This window comes from Rhinopithecus bieti, unplaced genomic scaffold (genome assembly GCF_001698545.2).
Source record: "Rhinopithecus bieti isolate Rb0 unplaced genomic scaffold, ASM169854v2 scaffold_12859, whole genome shotgun sequence".
NCBI classification, from domain to species: Eukaryota; Metazoa; Chordata; class Mammalia; order Primates; family Cercopithecidae; genus Rhinopithecus; species Rhinopithecus bieti.
Window position 1 is genome coordinate 569,146 of NW_016807388.1, and position 23,182 is coordinate 592,327.

The 23,182-nt window shown below is 48.2% G+C and overlaps 1 protein-coding gene across 8 annotated transcripts in view; it reads left to right on the forward strand.

Annotated features, from left to right (window-relative positions):
• The window catches only part of PRR5L (proline rich 5 like), a 97,422-nt gene that overhangs the window by 69,019 nt on the left and 5,221 nt on the right, over positions 1-23,182 (forward strand). For 7 of the 8 annotated variants that reach the window (XR_001887268.1, XM_017881633.1, XM_017881638.1 and 4 more), the window contains 2 exons: positions 9,627-9,767; positions 14,486-14,612. Coding sequence is in view for 7 of the 8 variants with exons in the window: in XM_017881633.1 (XP_017737122.1) it covers positions 9,627-9,767; positions 14,486-14,612 (268 nt within the window). In the remaining variant the exon portion in view is untranslated. The remainder of the gene's footprint in view (positions 1-9,626; positions 9,768-14,485; positions 14,613-23,182) is intronic. The other variant, XM_017881639.1, reaches the window with a different exon arrangement.

Consider the following 23,182-nt stretch of genomic DNA (forward strand, 5'->3'; position numbering starts at 1 on the left):
TAAGGCAGGCCTGGTGGTGACAAAATCTCTCAGCATTTGCTTGTCTATAAAGGATTTTATTTCTCCTTCACTTATGAAGCTTAGTTTGGCTGGATATGAAATTCTGGGTTGAAAATTCTTTTCTTTGAGAATGTTGAATATTGGCCCCCACTCTCTTCTGGCTTGTAGGGTTTCTGCCAAGAGATCTGCTGTTAGTCTGTTGGGTTTCCCTTTGTGGGTAACCTGACCCTTCTCTCTGGCTGCCCTTAACATTTTTTCCTTCATTTCAACTTTGGTGAATCTGACAATTATGTGTCTTGGAGTTGCTCTTCTCGAGGAGTATCTTTGTGGCATTCTCTGTATTTGAATGTTGGCTTGCCTCTCTAGGTTGGGGAAGTTCTCCTGGATAATACCCTGCAGAGTGTCTTCCAACTTGGTTCCATTCTTCCCATCACTTTCAGGTACACCAATCAGACATAGATTTGGTCTTTTCACATAGTCCCATATTTCTTGGAGGCTTTGTTCATTTCTTTTTACTCAAACTTCTTGCTTCATTTCATTCATTTGATCTTCAGTCTCTGATACCCTTCCACCTGATCGAATCAGCTACTGAAGCTTATGCATGTGTCACGTAGTTCTTGTGCCATGGTTTTCAACTCCATCAGGTCATTTAAGGTCTTCTTTACACTGTTTATTCTAGTTAGCCATTCATCTAACCTTTTTTCAAGGTTTTTAGCTTCTTTGCAATGGGTTTGAACATCCTCCTTTAGCTTGGAGAAGTTTATTACCGATCATCTGAAGCCTACTTCTGTCACCTTGTCAAAGTTGTTCTCCATCCAGCTTTGTTACGTTGCTGGCGAGTAGCTGCATTCCATTGGAGGAGAAGAGGTGCTCTGATTTTTAGAATGTTCTGCTTTTCTGCTCTGGTTTCTCCCCATCTTTGTGGTTTTATCTACCTTTGGTCTTTGATAATGGTGATGTACAGATGGGGTTTTGGTGTTAATGTCCTTTCTGTTTGTTAGTTTTTCTTCTAATAGTCAGGACCCTCAGCTGCAGGTCTGTTGGATTTTGCTGGAAGTCCACTCCAGACCCTGTTTGGTATCACCAGTGGAGGCTGCAGAACAGCAAATATTGCAGAACGGCAAATGTTGCTGCCTGATCCTCTGGAAGCTTCGTCTCAGAGCGGTACCCAGCTGTATGAGGTGTCAGTCAGCCCCTACTGGGAGGTGTCTCCCAGTTAGGCTACTTAGATGTCAGGGACCCACTTGAGGAGGCAGTCTGTCTGTTCTCAGATCTCAAACTCTGTGCTGGGAGAACCACTACTCTCTTCAAAGCTGTCAGACAGGGACGGTTAAGTCTGCAGAAGTGTCTGCTGCCTTTTGTTCAGCTATGCCCTGTCCCCAGAGGTGGAGTCTATAGAGACAGGCAGGCCTCCTTGAGCTGCGGTGGGCTCTACCCAGTTTGAGCTTCCTGGCTGCTTTGTTTACCTACTCAAGCCTCAGCAGTGGCAGACGCCCCTCCCCCAGCCTCGCTGCCTCCTTGCAGCTTGACCTCAGACTGCTGTGCTAGCAGTAAGCAAGGCTCCATGGCCATGGGACCCTCCAAGCCAGGCACAGGATATAATCTCCTGGTGTACCATTTGCTAAAACCATTGGAAAAGTTCAGTATTAGGGTGGGAGTGTCCTGATTTTCCAGGTACCATCTGTCACAGCTTCTCTTGGTTAGGAAAGGGAATTCCCTGACCCCTTGTGCTTCCTGGGTGAGGCGATGCCCCACCCTGCTTCAGCTCACACTCCATGGTCTGCACCCACTGTCCAGCAAGCCCCAGTGAGATGAACCCGGTACCTCAGCTGGAAATGCAGAAATCACCCATCTGCGTCATTCACGCTGGGACCTGTAGACTGGAGCTGTTCCTATTTGGCCATCTTGGAACCAGCTGCCTCCCGTGTTTAAAGGCAAGCTGAACCAGATCCAGGACAGCAACATGGTACCACCATTTCAAAGGACCCTGGGTCTCTCTTCAGGCCTTTTGTGTAGGGAATTCTAGGGTGCAGGTGTCCAGATGGTTCTAGAATGGAGAATGCAGGATCTGGGTGGACATAGCCCCAGTATAGTCAAGAGGGCAAAGGTGGAGGCAGGGGATGGGGAGGGTCTTAAAAGCTCAGAGCCAGGCAGGAGCCCAGACATGTGGGTCTAAGGATAGCTCTGTTTTGGTTCTCTTGAAAGATGGTAAGATCTGGCAAAAATTAATATTGCCCCTATTCACCTCCTCACTCCCCACTGACTGACTTGAATTCTGCTTCTCTTCTCGAGTTTGCCATGGCCCCAACCTTGCTGGCTTCTCTTTTCCTGTCAACTCCTGAGACCATTCACATGTGCTAACCCTGCTTTATTCAATTAGCTGAATTGGGTATGGGTGAGATGGGCATGTCCAAATTCAGATTGTGGACAGGAATATTCCAGGGAGGTGGTGAAGATCTCTAGCAAATGGGCATCAAAGGTATATAGCATACCCAGAAGGAGGCAAACTGTGCCTTCCTCCTCCTTTTTGCTCTCAGCTGATCAGGTTCACATATTTATTGTTTTATGGGACTGTATGCTCTTAGGCTTTACTTTTTCTTAGTGCTTAGCCTAGAGAAACTGGATGGCATTTGGGTAACAGGGATATGCACTGTTATTTTTTTGGAGGATGTAGGTTGTGAGGAGACAGGCTTGGTTTTCTTATGCTTTCCCCCCATCCCCAAGCCTAAAACAAGAAAAGAAAAGCCAATTCTGGATTACTATGAATTCCTTCTCTGATTCATTGTGGGCCTAAGAGATGGCTAAGGCCTGGTAACAAGCCAGTGCTCTGGTTAATGGCCCCAAATGATCCTTGAAGAAAGCAATGATTAACTTGTTTATGTGGCAAGTTAATCAGGTTGGTATAAACCAGGTACCCCACACCATCCCTTAAAAGTATTTTCTGCCTACATCGAAGGCCAGATTCTGCATTTAGAAAAACAATTTATGGGTTGGAAACCAGCAAGGAGTTCTCAAGATAAAGCCCCCTGCCCCTCACCCATGCTGGGGAAGAATTTAGATATTGAGAGACTGGGATATTGGAGCCAGTTCTAACATAAACGGTCGTGGCATGTTGCTGTCCTTGGCCCGGTTCAGCTCACCTTTAAACACAGGAAGTACTAGGTACCAATTCAATATGCCCCACTGGTCGCTTATAAATCAAGGCCTTTTCTTCTGAGAGTGTAATGTTTAACCATGGGCTCAGAAGTCCCAAAGGCAAAAATCCATCATGTTCTCCAGGTGAGTGCTATAACTACACAGGCCCAGTCTAGACCCAAAAAACTACAGGTATTTCATATGAAGAAGTGATGGCAACAGAATAATCTGGGTAAGAAATGAGGGAGGGGGAGCAGCACCAAAGAGGAACAAAGTGGTTCAAAGCATGAGCTGCTGAGTTAGCTCATGACTGACTGTGTTTGTCTGTTTGTGTTGCTATAAATGAATACCCAAGACTGGGTAATTTATAAAGAAAAGAGGCTTGTTTGGCTCATGGTTCTGTAGGCTGAACAAGCAGTGTAGTTGCCAGCGTCTGCTCCGGGTGAGGCCACAGCAAGCCTTCACTCATGGCGGAAGGCAACAGGGGAGCCAGTGTATCACATGGTGAGAGGAAGCAAGAGATGAGGAGGAGGTGCCAGATTTTTTAAAACAACTAGCTCTCTCATACTAATAGAGTGAAAACTCACTAAGGAGTGAGAGCTCGGCCAGGCGCGGTGGCTCAAGCCTGTAATCCCAGCACTTTGGGAGGCCGAGATGGGCGGATCACAAGGTCAGGAGATCGAGACCATCCTGCCATCTCTACTAAAAAATACAAGAAACTAGCTGGGCGAGGTGGCGGGCGCCTGTAGTCCCAGCTACTCAGGATGCTGAGGCAGGAGAATGGCATAAACCCGGGAGGCGGAGCTTGCAGTGAGCTGAGATCCGGCCACTGCACTCCAGCCTGGGCGACAGAGCGAGACTCCGTCTCAAAAAAAAAACAAAAAAAAAACCAGAGAGCTCACTCATTACCAAGGGGAGGGCACCAAGCCATTCATGAGGGATCTGTCACCATGACTCTACCTTCTACTAGACCCCACCTCCAACACTGGAGATCACATTTCAACATGAGGTTTGGAGGGACCAAATATCTAAGCCATATTATTCTGCCCCTGGTACTCCAAATCTCATGTCCTTCTCACATCGCAAAATACAATCATTCCTGCCCAATAGTCCCCTAAAGTCTTAACTTGTTCCAGCATCAACTCAATCAAAAGTTCAAAGTCTCATCTGAGACTCAAGGCAAGTTCCTTGTACCTATGAGCTTGTAAAATCAAGAACAAGTTATTTACTTATAAGATACAATGGTGGCACAGGCATTGGGTAAACATTCCCATTCCGAAAGGGAGAATTTGGCCAAAAGAAAGGGACAGCAGGCCCCACTTGAGTCTGAAACACAACAGGGCAGGGCAGACATTAAACCTTTTTTTTTTTTTTTTTGAGACAGAGCCTTGCTGTGTCACTCAGGCTGGAGTACAGTGGTGCGATCTTGGCTCATTGCAAGCTCAGCCTCCTGGGTTCACGCCATTCTCCTGCCTCAGCCTCCTGGCAGACATTAAATCTTAAAGCTCCAAAATAGTCTTTGACCCCAAGTTCCACATCCAGGGCACACTGACGCAAAGGATGGGCTCCCAAGGCCCTGGGCAGCTCTGTCCCTATGGCTTTGAAGGGTGCCAGCCCCTGGGTCTGCTCTCACAGATTGGAGTTGAGTGCCTGTGGTTTTTCCAGGCTCAGGGTGCAAGCTGGTGGCTCTGCCTTTCTTGGGTCTAGAGAGCAGCAAACCCTTCCCACAGCTCCACCAGGAAGTGGCCCTCTGTGGACTGTGTCAGGGGCTCCAACCCCACATATCCCCTTGGCACTGCCCTGGTAGAGTCTCTTTGTGGGAGCTCCACCCCTGCAGTAGGCTTCTGCTTAGGCACCCAGGCTTTTCCATACATCTTCTGAAATCTGGGTGGAAGCTGCAAAGCCTCCTTCTCTCTTGCACTCTGTGCACCTGTAGACTTAGCACTATGTGGATGCCACCAAGGCTTATAGCTTGCTCCCTCCAGAGTAGCAGCTGGAATGGTACCTGGGGCGCTTTGAGCTACTGCTAGAGCCAGAGAAACTAGGATGTGGGGAGCAGTATCCTGAGGTAGCACTGGGCATCCCCTGAGCGTGGCCTCCAAAACCATTATTTCCTTTTAGGTCTCTGGGCGTGTAATGGGAGGGACTGTCCCAGAGGTTTCTGAAATGACTTCAAGGCCTTTTTAAAACTGTGGTCTTGGCTATCAGCACCTGTTTCCCTTTTAATCATGCAAATCTCTCTAGGAAGTGATTGTTCCACAGTTCTCTTGTATTTCTCTCCTGCAAATGCCTTTTCCTTCTTCACTACATGGCCAGGCTGCAAATTTTCCAAATTTTCATGCTCTGTTTCCCTTTTAATTTTAAGTTCCAACTTTAAGTCATTCCTTTACACCTATTCCTCATTTTAGGCTGTTAGAAGCAGCCATGCCACATCTTGAATGCTTTGCTGCTTAGAATTTTTTTGAGACAGAGTCTCACTCTGTCACCCAGGCTGGAGTGCAGTGGCACAATCTCAGCTCATTACAACCTCCACCTTCTGGGTTCAAGTGATTCTCCTGCCTCAGCCTCCCAAGTAGCTGGGATTACAGGTGCCCGCCACCACGCCTGGCTAATATTTGTATTTTTAGTAGAGACAGGGTTTCACCATATTGACTAGGCTGGTCTTGAACTCCTGATCTTGTGATCTGCCCGCCTCAGCCTTCCAAAGTGCTGGGATTACAGTTGTGAGCTACCGCACCCACCCTAGAAATTTATTTTACCAGACACTCTAAGTCATCACTCTTAAGTTCAACCTCCCCCAAATCCCCAGGGCATGGACACAATGCAGACTAGTTATTTGCTAGTGCATAAAAAGGGTGATCTTTATTCTGGTTCCCAATAACTTCTTCATTTCCATTTGAGACCACCTCAGCCTGGCCTTCACTGTCCATATTTCTATCAGTGTTTTAGTTATAACCATTTAACTAGTCTCAAAGAAGTTCCAAACCTTCCCTTGTCTTTTTGTCATATTTTGAGCCCTGAGCCCTCCAAACTCTCCCAACTTCTGCTCATTACCCAGTTCCAGAGCTGCTTCCACACCTTCAGGTATCTTCCTAGCAACATTCTACTCCTTATACCAATTTTCTGTATTAGTTCATTTTGCATTGCTATAATGGAATACCTGAGACTGGGTAATTTTGTTTTGTTTTGTTTTGTTTTGTTTTTTGAAAAAAACAAGGTTTATTATTTGACTTACAGTCCTGCAGACTGTATAAGAAACGCAGTACCAGCATCTGCTCCTGGTGAGGCTTCAGGAAACTTTTATAACCATGGTGGAAGGTGATGGGAAGCCAGTGTATCACATGATGAGAGAAGGAAGCAAGAGATGGGGGAAGAGGCACCAGGCTCTTTCAAACAATTAGCTCTGATGTGAATTAATTGAGAACTCACTTATCACCAAGGGGAGGGCACCTAAGCCGTTCATGAGGGATCCGCCCACATGACCCAAACACCTACTACTAGGCCTCACCTATAACACTGGAGAAAACATTTCAACGTGAGATTTGGAGGAGACGAATATCCAAACCAAGTCACTGACCTGGGTTCACGTCCTCAGTCTGCTGCTTATCATCTTGATATTCTTGGGAAGATAACTTTGCCTCTCTGAGCCTTGGTTTTCTTCTAGAAAATAATAAAACTTGTTTCACAGGAGTGTTAAGAAGAGTAAGTGAGATAATACATGAAAAGCACTTAATTTTGCATATGACATACAGTAAGGGCTTAACAATTATCATCATCATCAATATCATTATCATTACTATTCTCTGTACAATAAAATGTGTTGGAATCACAGCAGATAATCCAGTTATTTGGACGTGGTTTTCCTGTGTCATGGGCTGAGCAGATGAGTTGACAATGGATGACTGTTGAGTGTCTACCATATACTGGCACTGTTATGGATGAGTGTCTACCATATACTGGCACTGTTATGGATGAATATCTACCATATACTGGCACTGTTATGGAAGTGTAGGCACAGCTCATGAGAGTTGCCTAAGTGGGGTCATGACATGTATTTTCCTAATCATCCTACTTAAGAAATCATCCTCCCAGTTGGTGTGAGACAGTAGGATCTCTTATACACTGTTGCTGGGAGTACACATGGATGCAGTCTTTTTGGAGAGCAACATGGCAGTATTTTTTTAAAGACTTTTTAAAGGCATATTTGGATTGAGCGATTTTCCTTTGCAGGACAATAATCTGGATATGCTGACAAAATATGCCCAACATGGCATGGATAAATATGTTTGAAACACACACACACGTGTGCAAATGAAAGCATCTTGGTCAGGAGATGGTTGGTTACACAGAGTGTGTTCATACAGTGGTAGAATATTACGCAGCCTTAAGAGTGAGGTAGGTCAATATGTGCTGGTATGAAAAGATTTCCAAAATATACAAAGTGAACCAAAGCAAGCTGCAGAACAGTAGGAGGGGTAGTGTGGTTTTGTGGATATAGGAGCTTTCTGGAGAAATCCAGAATATAAGTAAAAACCTCAAGGAGCAGTTACCAGTGTGGAGTGAGAATAAGAGATTAGACGAAGAGGACTTGTAACTTTACCTTAAGCCCTTTTTTCTGATCTCTTTTAATCTTTGCCTTTAAATGTTTTATGATGTAAATACAAAACCAAAAACAGTAAGGCAAAATAATTGTCTATTTAGAGTGCAGTTCTGGGGAATGAAGAGTCCTTCGGGATGCCTTGATGACCTTCTAGGGAATTCCTAGAAAATCAGTTCTGGAAAGTGATTTGGCAGTTGTTGGAGCAGGAGGTCCTAGAATTGTTTCCTTTTGCCTTGCAGTCTTTCCTTCCCACCAGAATTGCTGTTCTAATTTCTAGAAGGTTGCCTGCCCCAGTCTTCCTTTTTCTCTCTTCCCACATTCTATAGTTTAAATCAGACAGTTCTATTGTTCATTTCCCTGGAAGGTTGTAAACAAAAAGTTGGTTATGTCTCCTCTGCTTCCAGCATCACACAGGACCAAGAGCCAGGACCTGGCCAGAATAATGCTGCCTAATGCTGGCTCTCTCCTGTTGCCTTAGCATCTCTGTCCATCAATCCATCCAACAGAGGTAGTACCAACTGGCCAACTTTTAAAACATATTGAAGGAATAAAACCCAATCAAAGTCCCTCATTATAAGATAACTTAAAGCACTCAACATAATGTGAGCTCTGTAATTTTTTATGTTATTGAAAGGTATGGGTGGTGATTGTGTGTATCTGTTAGATGTGGGGGATCAGGGGATGATATGGAGATAGCAAAACCACTCTTGACCATGTTTCTATAAAACTCTATGGAGTTGCAGGAAATAGAAAACATCCTTAAGCCTTCATCAGCTTGGGAGGGTACCCTAATGATGTCTTTGGTTCTACCAAGAACAACCGACTTCTAGTGTGCATTTGTATGTATGTGTGCAAAGGAGAGTCTGAAAAATGCACCCTCTTTTCTGTTTTGTTCTTGAAAAACTTGAGGAGCTCTAAAATCAGGAAGTTTGGGTTTGAAACCCAGCTCTACTTTGGGTGTATTATAGTAACTCTCTGGGTTTTCGGATGTTTCATCTGTGAAATGGGTTTGGCTCTACCAAGAGCAACTGAGTTTTAGTGTGCATTGTGTATATGTGTGCAAAGGAGAGTCTGAAAAACGTACCTTCCTTTCTCTTTTGGTCTTGGGAAACTTGAGGAGCTCTAAAATCAAGAAGTTTGGGTTTGAAAGCAGCTCTACTTTGGTTGAATTATAGTAACTCTCTGGGTGTTTGGGTGTTTCATCTGCGAAATGAGTTTTATAATGGTACCTATCTCAAAGGGTGGTTGTGGGGATTACATGTGTTGTTTACATCTAAACTATGTAGAATCATGCCTGGCACATAGAATTTAATACATGTTAGCTTATTGATAGTTATTATTTTCACCTTCTGCTCCCTACTGCATCCCAACAATTGAACAAATCCCTTTCCTCCTACTTTCCTATTTATTTTTCTTCCTCAATTATTGGTATTTATACAACAATCTAAGAGGTCCCATGTTTTTCTTCTTTATTTGTATGATAGCTGTTCAGATGTATTATAGATGAAGTTGGGAAAACAGCCTTGAATGTAGGGAGGTAGTATTGATCATCTTCTTTGTTTCTCCCATCTTTCTCTTTCTCTCCTTCCCAACCACTTATAGCACTTATAATAGTGTGGCCCCGATTATATGTGCCTTGTATTGTCTTTGGGTCATTTAGGTAGGCAGGTTGTATTGTCTTTGGGTCATTTAGGTAGTCATGCCTTATCTTAATGACATTTTAATTCTAGAGGAGCCTGGTCTTTGGCTCTTTGAAAGACACACTGGCCCTTGCAGATGCCTCATCCTATCTTTGGTGCTATGTAAACATGTGTTGTCTTGAGCTTCACATGATCGGTGGCAGATTCAGTGAGATCTCACCTCACAGCCTTCCCTTCTCTGTCCTCTCTAGGGCCAGGAGCTGACTATCCGCCAGATCTCCCTGCTGGGCTTCCGAGACCTGGTCCTGCTGAAGGTGAAGCTGGGTGACCTGCTGCTGCTGGCCCAGTCCAAGCTGCCCTCGTCCATTGTCCAGATGTTGCTCATCCTGCAGGTGAGGCTGTGCTGGAGCCTTGCCCCAAGGCCAAGGGAGGGAGCGAGGGAAGAGACTGCCTTTTTGAGATAAGGGGGAAGGAACCTAGTGACCAGAGCACCTTAGCTTGGCTATTATTTAGTTTGTTGTTTCATTCGTTCGTTCATCTGATGTGCATTCACTGAGCACCTGTTAGGTCCTGGTGCTGTGCTTGGTGCCAAGATTGCACTGGAGAGTGAAGGAAGCATAGTCTTTCATTCAGGAAGTAGATACCCTTTTCCCCTCTCCAGTGATGCCAGGGAGCCACAAGTTGCAAGTCACAGCAAATAATACACTTGGGCCTAGCTTAAGCAGATGAGGAACTCCCTGGAAAGCTCCCAAGGCAGATGGACTTCAGGAGGGATTACAACCAGCAATGAGGCTGTCTCAGGCCAGGAAGCCACCATCCTTCCTCTGCTTCCTAGTTTCTACTTGTATCTGGGCTACCTTGTCTGTCTTCGTCTTGTCTATCTTTCCTGGACTTGGTCTTTTTCTCCCTGCAGGTTTGTGTTCTGTGTTTGGTTTTTACCTGATCGAATGTGATACCTCACAGTTGATGTGCTTCCAGTAAGAGACTAGCTAGTGGCTGCCTAGTGTCACTCAATCCCAATTCTAAATCAATACTAGGAAGTTGAGCTAACACTTATTGGTCCTTGGCTATGTGCCAGGCACGGGCCAAGGGCTTTAAGTGTGTTGTTTCCTTAATCAGATAATCCAGACAATCACCGTATGAAGTAGGCATTGTTATTCCCATTTTAGAGGTGAGGAAAATGAAACCTAGTAAGTTTGTGTGCTTGCCTGAGGTCCCTCAGCTAGGAAGAGGCAGTAAGATTTGGAATTATGCACACTGTGCTTCCTCCCCAGAGGAAATAATTGAATTGGTCCAGCTTGGGCTAGATGATTCCTCTTTGCCCTATCAGCCATGACCCTTGAATAAGATCAAGCAGTATAAACATGGCCTTGGCAAACTCATTCCTATGGGTGGGGCCACACAATTCTCAGAGAGTAGGGTTTTTGGCTAGGGACACCCCCAAGAGGTGACTGCTATGCCTCTTCATCTCTGTAACAGGTTCAGATGCTGCAGCATTAGCTCTGAGCCCTTCCTCAGGGAAGATGGCTTCATCCTTGATCAGGCTAGTGGTGACCCCTTGCTGCCCTCACAGCAGTGATGGAATGTCAGGCATTGGGGCCCCAATCCTTCCCCACATCCCCCAGCTGGTGTTATGTTTCAGTCCTTGAAGCTGGGCCATATTTCTGGACATTCTCCCCCTTTCCTATAATTAGGAGGAAGAGTTGCCTAATAGGATGAGGGTGGGTGTAATTGGCCGGAATGCCAGGTCAAGTATTTTTATGGAAGAGATGGAGAAGGAGGGGATAGAAAATGCATGTGGGGCTCGGGTCTGAGAAGCCTTAATTAGATCATGCTTCCTGAATAAGGAGTCTTGAAAATGAGCCCTTTGGGATTCTGACAGGAAAATTCGGAAAGTTGGGCTCCCATCTTCCCATTTCAGTTTATAGTAGTTTAGGGCTGAGAAGCGATTCCTTTGTGTTTTGGGTGGTGGTGGTTTGTTTGGTTTTGTGGGAAGGAGAATTGATCCAGTCCTGCAGGTAAAGGCTCTCACCTGTCACTACTGGAACAGGAGGGCCTGTGTCTATAATGAAAAACACCTATCACAATCCAACATTCTGGGCCCTGTGCCAGGTAGCCCTGCAACCATATGAGAAAGCTGTCATCATAGCCCTGAGTCCCCAAAGACAGGTGAGACTGCTTGCCCAGGAGAATCTGCCCTCATGCACTCTGGTCCCCACCCCAATTTGCTCTCCATGGGACGGCCTCAAACTCTTCAGTGGTTTCCAATCGATCTTAGAAAAACAGCCCAAGTCTATACCCTTGCCTTCGGCATCTCCCACCCTTCCATCCCTGCCTGGAACCTGACTTCTCCACTGCTCTGGTCTTCTTGGCTTCTCCTGGCTGCCATGGGATCTTTGTACTTACCATTCCTCCTGCTCAGAACACTTTGTTTTCCAGGCCCCTCAAGCCTCTGTCTAATCAAGGCAGGTCAATGTTTTCTCCTTGCCCTTGAGCCCTCAGCACCCAGCACACTCTTTGACACATAATAGGTATTAATTAAACACTGGCCATGGAATATAGTAGAAGCTTGAGCAGGACTGACTCTGGGTCCCTGACCTCACACCCATGTTGGTGACCATCATGCAGGGCTTCTCTTGGCAGAGGGAAGTACAGTCAGAGAAGCTCTGGGGTCATGGTGAATTTCCAGAAAGTCAGGCAAGGAAGCAGTTCCTCCTGTGTCTATACCATTATTTTCCCCATCTCACAGCTGAGATGGAGGTTCAGAGAAAGTGGTGACCTTTCTCAAGGTCTTGTACTCATTGATAACAGAGCTTGATTGCTCCCCATCCCTTAGCCCTTGTCTTCCTGCCTCCACTTAGCCTTTCTTGGCAACTACTGCCTTCCTTTTGCAGTCTCCCAGGGTACTGGGAAACGCCCCACAGGCACCCTACAGACCATTAAAGATCGTCCACTCTCCTGCAGGGCATCTGGCATCACTTCCCCTGAGGGCTTCCCAGGAATGGTGCCTTTGGCCCATGTTCTTCCTCGCCAGGAGCTCTAGAGCCTGGGGCTGGGGGTATGACTGTGAAGAACTCGGATCTTTCCCTGGCCCAAGTCCATCTTGAGCAGCAGGGGCGGTGGCCTCTGGATCTGAATGAAACTTCCAGGTGGCACTGCCCTGGGGCCATATCTGCTACAGGAAATGTGGGCCTCAGTACTTAGAATTGTCCATTATCTCCCTAGACCTGCACTTTCCACAGTGCCATGAGACCTGGGGCTGATATTTTTCAAAACTACCTGACCCTACTACAGAGAAAGAAGCTCTTAGGCCTTCAGCTCTGTCTTTTCTGTTGCTCTTCCACGGTGTCCCTGACCCAACTCTACCCTTCCCAAAATGTACAAATACTCCTACAGTGGGCCCACGTGCGCTGTCTTTAGACTGCCCCAGTGAGAGGCAGAGTCAGAGATACAGACCAGTGCGAAGATCAGTTCCCTTCCAGCTGACGCAGACAGGTCCTGAGACCACCGTAAGAATGGTGCATTCTCAGGGGTCCCAGCCAGGCAGAGTGTGCAGCCGGTGCTCAGAGGACCCTGAGCTTGTTTTTATTTTCTCCCATCGCCATTTGACATTCTTAATGAGTTTTGAACATAAGGCCCTGCATTTTCATTTTACGCTGGACCACACAAATTCCATAGCTGTTTGGCAGCCAAGCCGAGGGCTGAGGACAGCACCTTGCTAGAGGGCTGTGCACAAGCCAAGTTCTCAGCAGTGACTTTTCTGGGAGAAAACCATCCAGCTCCAAATCACGTGTTCATTATCCATTTTCTTCCCACCTTTTGCCACTTCTCCTTTTTCTTTGGTCCCTCCCTGTTTCGCATGTATGGAAGGTTTGGGGGAGAAGCCACTCATTTTCTCTGCATCTCTTCTGGCCCTGTTTCTACCTCCAAATCTGCACCATAGCCCCCTCCTCAGCCTCCTTGTATTTCCTGAAGCTCTGTCCTCTCTCCCCCAGCCCCTGCCACACCCATCTCAGTGTGATGGTACCAAAAAGGGGCCAAGGAAGAGCCTGTTTCCTTGGCAGCTTACATCTCCCCCTGGGATCACCAGCCTGCAGGAGTCAGCCCTTCCTGACTCATTACCTGACCAGTTTCCCCTTCAATCCCTGAAACACTGCACTGGAGTGGAGTCTACTTTGAAAGTGAAAGTGATTTACAGTCTACTCCATTTCGAGAATTTGACATGTTAACCCCTTGGGCTGGGCACAGCCCCATGGAGACTTGTTTCTTTCCTGGCCAGTCCCTTCTTCTGCCAGATGGGCTTTGCTTCTTTGCAGCCCCTCAACATGACAGCATGTTTGAGTCCTTCCCAGCAAGAAGCTGAATTCCCTAGGAGTCTGCCCGTTTTCTAGAAAACATTGGTTACTGGCTTCTTTCTGCTTTTGACTGTTCTTTACTCAGGGCTTCTGTCATGCTGAGGTTTTTAACTGGCTCTTCATTTGGTGCTAAAACTATTCCTGGCTCTAGAAGAATTCTCCTTTTCTCTTATCACCCTGAACTTTTCCATATTCTTTCTTCCCTTCTTTTCTAGCCTGTTAGCAAGTGGCAGAAGAGGGGATCAGAGCCAGATAGCCTGGGTTCCAGTCCAGGGTTTTTGCCATTTACTGGCTGTGTTTTTCTGGGCAAGATATTTAAGCTCTCTGGGTCTTTAGTTCTTCATCCATAGAAGGGGGATAATAAGAGGACCTTCCTCTTTGCATTATCAGGAGACCTCTGTGCATTATGTATGTTAAATGTCTCTTGCTGTGTATGAACCAGTGCATGTGGATAAGATTATTGTCCTTGAGACCAGTCAGATCTCAGCCTTGGAGGTGGGACACCCACGCTGTATTGGTGGCCCAATGGGAGAGGCTGCTGTGGTACTAACCATGCACAGTTCTAATTGCAGTGACCCATGGCGAGTGACTAAGGCTTCACGCCTCAGTTTCCTTCATTCTAACTGCAGCGATGCTGCCTGCCAGCAACACAGCCTTGTACATTGGAGGAGGACAGTCAGGATTTGTTGAATGAGAACCTGCTGGTCATGGCAATGAACACTGACTTTTGTGTATCTTGCTTGTTCATTTTCCAGAGTGTTCACGAGCCCACAGGCCCAAGTGAGAGTTATTTGCAACTGGAGGAGCTGGTGAAGCAAGTGGTTTCTCCTTTCCTAGGCATCAGCGGGGACCGTAGCTTCTCAGGCCCCACGTACACGCTGGGTAAGGAGTGCAGCTGTCAAGTTGTCAAGAGGCCTGGTGATCACACCAGCACTGTTTAACTGAGCACTGATGATGTGCCCAGCCTTTTGCTTCCTGTGTGGGTCAGTGCAAATCTGTGCATCTTAAGCACTCATGTTCCTGGCCTCTGGAGGTTGCAGTAAACTCTACCCCTTGATGATTCCTCCCCAAGAACCGATACTATGCCTTTGTGGTGGTGCTTGTCTGATCCACATCTTTGATTGTGGCTTTGATCATTTTGGTGTGCCTAGGACATTAATCTTTCTGTATCTGATACCAGAAACTGTGTTTTGTTACACTCTTCCTCTGGGTGAGTAGAGAAAGCTACTGTGATGGATTTCCCTTTGAAACCAACTGGAAATGCCAGGCCAACTTGTATGCGTGGCCAGATGTTATCGAGCTGCTGTCTCCCACTCCATTTCTGTAGGTACCACCACATGGCAAGGAAAGGGGCTCCTGGATTTGGGGACAAATCCTGTTGGGGCCGTTTTTTGATGGCTGTAAACCTAGCATCAGTGAGTGTCAGGCTCTGTACCAGGCACCTTGGAAAATCTGGAGATGAATCAGATCTGTTCCTTCTCTCAGTGACACTGCAGTCTAGATGGGTTCAGTACAAATATCTCTATAATATAATACAAAATAGCTCTCAGACCAGTCTTTGTAGAAATAGCTGTATGATAAGGCTTCTAATAATAATAATAATAAACCCAGTTATTGTCTGAAATATAAACCCTCACAATGCAGAAACGTTTTATTCATTATTCTGTCCCCAGGAATGGTGCCTTGCATATAGTAGGCACTCAAAAAATGTTAGATGATGGCAGCGACGGTACTTCGGGGCCAGGGGAGCCAGCACCCACAGAGAGATGCAGAGGCGGAAATGGATTACTCAAATTGGGAACCTGATACCCCCTCTTCTCGCTTTAATGGAGTTGTAGTGGTTGAGCTTCAAAGAAAGGAGTGTCCTCCAGTGAGGTTCCTGCCCCTTCCTGGGCCTCTCTACCACAGCAAGAGCCAGGGCCAGCTGGCAGTTTTCACCACCCTGGTCATGTTTTTCTGGAGACACCAGCTTAACCACAGCCACCACAGATCGGAGGGTGCTGGCCTTAGCCTGCTGCCTGCTGGTTTGTTCTCCCTCCTCCCTCCCTTCCTCACTCATTCCTCCCAGGAGCTGGAACGAGCCAGTTTCAATGACACTGAAGGAAAATAGCCTTCTGCAGCCCCACTCTGAGCTGGGCACCATGTTGCTGCAGTCTCCCTGGAGCCCACGTTCCTGCTGGCTCAGCTCACCGAATTTGGGGGACAGGGGCATCCAGGGAGCTGTCAGGATGTCAGCAAGTTAGCTGGACCATGGCAGGAATGCCACCATTGTTTGGGCCTAATGCCAGTGTAGAGGAAGAAAAACAGTTTTTCTTCCAACCCTCCTAAGCTCTTAGTTGGAACAGACCCCTGTAACACATTAATAGGAGAAAAACAAATAGAAGCTTATTAATATTGTATGTTTCGTACACACATGGGTCACACCCAGGGAGTTAGTAGTTCTTAAATACGTGGCTTTGAATTTCAGCTCATATAGCATCTTCAACAACAAAAACTAAATTTCCAGAGAAGTGGCAAGGCAAAGAAAAACAACTTGGAGTCAGGGGAGGCAGCTTGTGGCAAGGGAAATAGATGGCAGATAAGGGCTGGTTAGTGAGGCTTGTTCATGTAGGTTTCTCTGGTGCCATTGCCGGCTGATAAGGGTCTAAAATTGTCTTCAGTGGTTAACCTTTGCTCTCCCTGGTAGAAGTGGGATGGGATACCTTTTGTCTTTATACATCTATATCCTGTCTTTAAGCAAATAGAGGGAGGACAGAGAGCTTCCTGTATCTGCGTCTTAACTGCCTTCAGTTCATAAATCCTTATGCCCAAGAGTCATATTTTTTGGTGGATTATTCTGGTGTCCTATCCCAGGAACAAGAGTCGATTGGGAAGCTTGTTCAGTGAGGACTCACTCTAAGAGGGGATAGCTTTAGCTTGCCAACTAAAATAAGAATAATGCACATTTTTGCCAAATTATAAAGTAAAGATTCGAGGTTTTATTCTTGTACCGAGGACAGTCCCTGCCTCTGGTGAGTTGTCACAGTAGGGGCAGGGAGGGAAGGATGTGACCCTCTTTTGGTTAATTTTAAATTATTTCAGCAAATGTATACTAAGACCCTGTCCTGGCACTCTGGGAGGTGCTGTCTGTAAATGAAGCCAACCCATTCCTGCCCTCCAGTGCACACAGCCTAAGGGAGAAGTCACAAACAAGGCATTGTCTCATCAGAGTACACTTGTTCTGAGGGGGAAAGTACAGGGGCCATGGACCCAGGGCATGCAGACTTCACCTTGACTAGGGAATCGGGGAAGACTACCTGGAGGAAGTGATGATGTCTGCGATGGGACCTGCAGGATGAATATGAGTTAGCTGAGTAAACAGAGAGGGATGACTATCCCCAGGCCAAGGGGAGGACCTTGGGAGGGTTTGGAGGAGAGGTGATGAGCAAGAGGAAGGAGTGTTAGAGGAACTGAAAGGGCTTCAGAGTTGCAAGGAAGTTGATGGCAAGGGAAGCTACTGGACACAGACCTCGTCCTGGACATGGTGCTGGGGGCGCTGGATGCTGGGCCATGGAGCAGACACTGCTCTTCCCAGGTTTACAGGGGAAGAAAGTGAGGATTCAGGTCACGTGGAGCCAGGATTACAGAGCCTTGAGTTGTGGATACTTTATCAGCTGCCCCGCGTGCACTGTCATCACCTCCACCCCCACTGCCCGCTGCCAACTTTGAGGAGGTGACTTTATTCAGGGACAGCTCAGGAGGTGTTCCTTAGCCCAAGAGGGATCCTAAGCCAGACATTTCACCCCATGTCTCTGGATACTAAGAAGCTAAAGTGGTCACAGCGGTGCCCATCCTGACTGAGGACACGGCTTTCCACATAAAGAGAGGACTCTCGGGGCCTCGGTCTGCCCCTTAGTAAAAGGTTTATTTTGCCTGTGGGAGGGGTGTTGAGATGGCTGGCTGAAGTAAAAACTAAGGAGTGAGGTTGGAGGTGAAAAACCCCTTAAACCTATGGGAGGGCTTTGCTGCGGCTCACTTGGGCCGGAGGATGGGTAGGCGTGGTCGCAGGTAGGCGTGGTCGCAGGTAGGCGTGGTCACAGGCAGCAGGGGCCAGCCATCCCTTAAGAAGCCGCCACTCAGGCTGGATAACTGACCAGGGTTTTGGCATGTAACTCGTTCCATCCTCCAAGGTACTGTTGTGCTTTCAGTCTCCAGGTCACCTGCAGGGCAGGTGGCCAGAGCCAGAGAAGCAGTTTATTCCCGGGGCTCCGCACTGCACCCACGCGCCCGCGCGTGTTTGACTGCACGAGGATTCTCGGGAGGTCTCCCTTCCTGCCACCCTATTCTCACCCCTGGGTATGCATAGGTCGGAGGCCCATGATGGGAGTGAGAGAATGTGCTCCCCTCTCCAAAGCAGCCACTTTTCTGCAACAGTGGCAGTTGGCGAGGGAGGAGGAGGAGGGTAGTGAAACTTTTTGTAAAAGGCCGACTCCTCAGAGGCTGGCCCTTGCCCCACCTTTCAAGTCCCCGAAGTCTCCAGGCTGTTTCCCTGCTGTTTGCAGGGCCCTCCCAGCGTGTACACTCAGCAGCACGCTCGACTTCTCCCACACAAAGGCCCTGGTCTCCCACAGGCCTCCGTCCATTGTGTCTCCCGGGGGAGGGCCCTTCTCCTTCAGGATACTGTAACTTCTCTGCGTGACAAGCCGGCAGTCGCGGCTTTCAAGTGCCAGCCTGGAGAGGGACGCCCACCACGGGCTTGGTGTGCTGGGGTCACAATGGCCGTATTATGGCGGTCGCTCCGGTGGGGCCTGGCCAGGGAGCCTGGGAGATCAAAAGCCTGGGAACCAAGTCCCCAACAAAGGGCCCGAGGACGGCCTTCTCCAGGCTTTGCTTCTCTCTGGGGGTTTGAAAGGAGCTGCTCTTGCTGGCTCCGGTGCCGTGGATGAATGCCAGTGCTCAGCAGGGCTCCTGGTGAGTGAGGAGGGAATAAAGCCTCCCCTTGGCCTCACCCCGTGTGAAAGGGACGAGGAGGCGGCAGAGGTGGCCTGGAGATGCCAGCTGAAATGGCAGGACCCAGCCCTCTTCCTGCTAAAAGGGCACCACTGCAAGGGAAGGGCTGACTTGGAGCCCCAGGGGGTACCCACAGGGTAGTCAGTCCCTTAGTGGGAGATTCCCTTCCCTGGGTGACAGGGCCCTGCCTTCCCGGGGGCAAAGAAGGAAAAGGTTGGGGAGGAGAACAAGAAGCAAGAGTGTCAGTCACTGTCTGCCAGTCGTGGGCATGGCGTTCAGTTTTAAGGCCTCCCAAGGGGCCCAGCAGGCCTGACCTCCCAGTGGGGACACAGCTGACGCACTTGTCTGAGGCTTGGCTCTGGAGTCTGGCGGGAACTTAGCAAGGAAACGCTGTCTGCCTGTCTGCTCGGAGGACTCAACACAGCCTTGTGGTCCCTGTGGTCCTGGCTCTGCCCACACCCAATCTTGGGAATGAAAACATTCCACCCAGAAAGCAGAAGGAAGAGCTGTAGCCTCTCTGGTGAGTCATCAGCAGGGAGAGAGAGGCTGAGGCAACTGTGGAGAGAGCAGGGCCTTGGAAACCACAAGAGCTGGGGCTCAGCTGTGTGGCCTGGAGCAACTTCTGAGCCACAGAAGGCTGAGCACAGAGGCCCTGTCCTCCTATTCAGGGCCAGCAGGAGGAAGAAGTTGTCCTGTCTCAGGAAAGGGCCAGGTAGAGCTGCCTGCTATGTTATGGACCCCAGCTAAAGGCAGCCTGGCCCCTGTGAAATCACTCTCCGGGGAGGTTATATGTACCTCCCCAATCCCTCCCCTGGATCCCAAACCACATCCTTGGCCTTGCCAGAACATGGCTGTATTGCCATGTTCTGTTTCTCAGCCTCTCCCTTACACTGAGCTTGCTTGTTGAGAGCAGGGATTTTGTATCCCAGGACCTGGCACAGACCTCTCCTGTGAGTGAGTGGTTCAGTCTGTAAGTCAAGCCTAGAGAAGCACAGCCCATCTGAAATAGACTTTGTGACTTCTCTTCCTTCTTCTCTGAATTTCCAGGGTGCTGTCATCTGTATCTCTGACCTGACATTTGCCACACTGACCTGTTCTAACAGTTATTTGTGTGTGGGGGTCATGAGCTGGGCCTGTGCTGTCAGCTCTGGGTTTGGGTCCTGGTTTCCTCACTCACTGTGACTGTAGTTATTCCACATCTCAACTTCAGGTTCTTCTGCAAAGTGGTTAGAAGCCATCAGTGGAGCACCTCCTTTTTGATACAGTACCTAGCATCCCGTAGATGCTCAGTAAATAGTTGCTCCTAAGAACTCTTGCCCCTGACATGTGAACATACATGCATGGAAGTACACAAGTGTGCTGGGCTCAAGCCCCTGTTGGGGGCCCCACATCAGATTTATGTTTCTTTTCTTCTCTGCAGCTAGTGCAGCATTTTGCATGTACAGGTAATAGTGTTTGTTGAAGGTGGGGACAGGTGGTATGGGGTCTCCTCCTCCAGGGCAGCCCCCCTCACTCTGGCTCCAGCTCTTGACCTGTGAGCAGCCAGAGGGGCTTCTCTTGTCCGTTTGCTGCCTGGGCCCTCCAAGGATCATTGGAGACACCTTTCCCTGGCTCATTCCCATGGGTTGGGACCTGTGGAAATCATCAGATGAATTCTCATTTCTTCCAAAGATGCTGCATGTGTCTGCCATGCAAGTAGCTTTCCCATTCCCTTGATTTACCCTCTGTCCTCTCTGGTCTCAGCCTTTCTTCCAAGTTTCAGTCATGTTTTAAAATCTAACATTAATACTGTATCTTTCCAGATACCCCTTCCCCAAAGAGAAGAGTCCCCCATACTCTTATAAAACATTATTGAGGCAGAGCGCAGTGGCTCACGCCTGTAATCCCAGCACTTTGGGAAGCCGAGGCAAGCAGATCACGAGGTCAGGAGATGCAGACCATCCTGGCTAACACGGTGAAACCCCGTCTCTACTAAAAATACAAAAAATTAGGCAGGCGTGGTGGTGGACACCTGTAATGCCAGCTACTCGAGAGGCTGAGGCAGGAGAATGGCGTGAACCCAGTAGGCAGCACTTGCAGTGAGCTGAGATCGCGCCACTGCACTCCAGCCTGGGCGACAGAGTGAGACCCCATCTCAAAACAAACAAACAAAATTATCGAAATCTCTAGCAACAATAGAAATAATGTCGCTACTGTCTGGCTCTTTTGCCCTACCCTTTGCACAAACCCCTCCTGGCAGGTAGGTACCCAGTCTCAGGAGCCCAGACATCTGCATGCAGCAAATGCTCCCCAGATAGGTCTTTTCCCGTCTCCCGCTAGGCTGGCTGTAGGGTTCAGGTCCCAACATGGATTTCCCAACAGCAATCTAAAGTGTGTACTTCTATCAGCAGTGAGAGAGAAATGACTTGTTCTCAAGGGCGTTTTTTTTAAGGACAGTTTTTCAGTGGGATCCTTGCTGCTTTGAACTCTTCTGGTGCTTCTGTTTTATAGTTATTGATTTTGGAGATCATAAAAGTAATGCAGGTTATAAGAATGTGGGAACATTTTAGAAATGTGTAACTTGGAGAGTACAAGTGTCCATGCTTCACAAAGAACTGCCAGTGCCTGGCATAGATGCTTTCTTCTTGGTTGCTCCTTGGCGTTTTGTCTCCTATCTCCAAAGAGGGAAGCCAGTGTCAGCTACTTGTCTAGCACCTGCTGGGGGCCAGTGTTTGCTGTTACTTGACTTCAGTAGGGGGGCCGCTTCAAAGGACATGTCTTCTGAGGGCAGCAGCAGTCCCTTCAGACACAGCAGCGTGTAGTGGGGACAGTTTGGGCGCTGCCATCTGGAACCTAAGAGAACTGGGGCTGATCCTCAGTCTTCCTCATCTGTGCAGTGGGTATACTGAGAACAACTCTGTTTTGGAGGGAGATTGGGACTAAACAGCGAGATCCTGGGTGGGAACACACTGTACACTCTAAATTCTATGTATTATCCTTTGATTTTGAAAAGTAGTTGTTACCACCAAATAGGCCCCTTGGGCTTCTGAGCCAGTAGACTCAAGATTTAGTCCAAAGGGTTAGAATTTTATTATCTTCATTTTTTGTACACACACACACCAGTCTGATGACAGGAGCTGCTGTGAGCTTTGCACATGGAAGTGGGCAGGTCTTGCTGTGATCTCCTTCTGGGAGCATGGGCTCTGGAAGTGGCTGACACACATGTCTAGGGCCCTCCAGATCCACTGCAAGAGCAGAGAGTAAACTAAAGCAGCATGAGCCACATGTCCCCATGGCCAGTCTGCGAACAGCATGGTTTGCTTTCCTCTTGGAAAGTGGGGTATTCCCCCTCCTGTCCAAGTGTGGTGGGAATACTGATACCATCGGGCCCCACTCCCTTTCTTCCCACTGCATTGTCCTGCCTGGATGGCAGAGGGAACACCTTTCTCTTGGGTCTTCCGTGTGTCGGGGATATGGGCGCTGTGGAAGGCAGGGACAGGTGAAATTGGGTGTGTGAATGGGAAGCTGGGGAGAGGTGTGCTCTGGCACAAAGGGAGGCTGAAAAGAAGAGGCCCGGAACAGAACCCACCCATCCCCCAGGCCTCTGAAACTGTGTTTCTCCCATGGCCGTGCCTTCAAATTCACTCTCTCCCAGGCCAGACCAGCTGCAGTGGCTGGACTGTCCCATGCCTCTGCCTCTCTCAGGTCCAGAGCCATCCAGCTCCTAACATGATACCGGGCCTAGGTGGCAGAGGAGGCAGCACTGCCTTGAGAGGACCATGGGTCGGGGGACTTCTCTGGGACCAAGGGACCCAGCCTTGTCATGGTGCTTATTCTATTTCAAACTCTGTGCAGGTTTCTGCCCTGGCGCAGCCTGTGTGAAGGTGGGAGAGCAGAGGCCCCGGGAGCTGGGGTGTTGCTGTCAGATTTGCTTCCTCTCTTGGGACTCTACTCCCCAGGCTTTGGTTACCTGAGTGTTTCGGTTCTTCTGCCTCTCTGACCCACCCTAGGGTTTCCTTCCTTCTGGAAAGGCAATGAGGCTCACCTGGTTTTTGGAGGCTGCCATCTGTGCTCCAGTCCCAGCTTTGCCTCTTCTTTGCAATGTGGAACAAGTTATTTAACCTCTTCCGTGCTTTAATTTCCCCATCTGTAAAGTGGCAGTGGTGATAACAGTACCCACTTCATTAGGTTGATAATTTGTTCATAGATACAAGATGCTCAGATTAGCACCCAATGCTCTTAAGTGCTGTCCTGTGTGTTAGCTGTTAATACTTTAGGCCCTCTGAAAGTAGTGCTGTTAGCTCCTCTCATTTTATCCACCCAGCACAGGTGCACACACCAGAATAATTTAGTCCTTTACCCCATCTTCATTTTCAGAGAGGTCACATTCACTCGGAGGGCCCCAGCCATTACTAATTTCCAGAGGACTTTGATTTTCATATCCTAAAATGTTTTCTTCTTGTCATAAAAGAAATGCCCACATA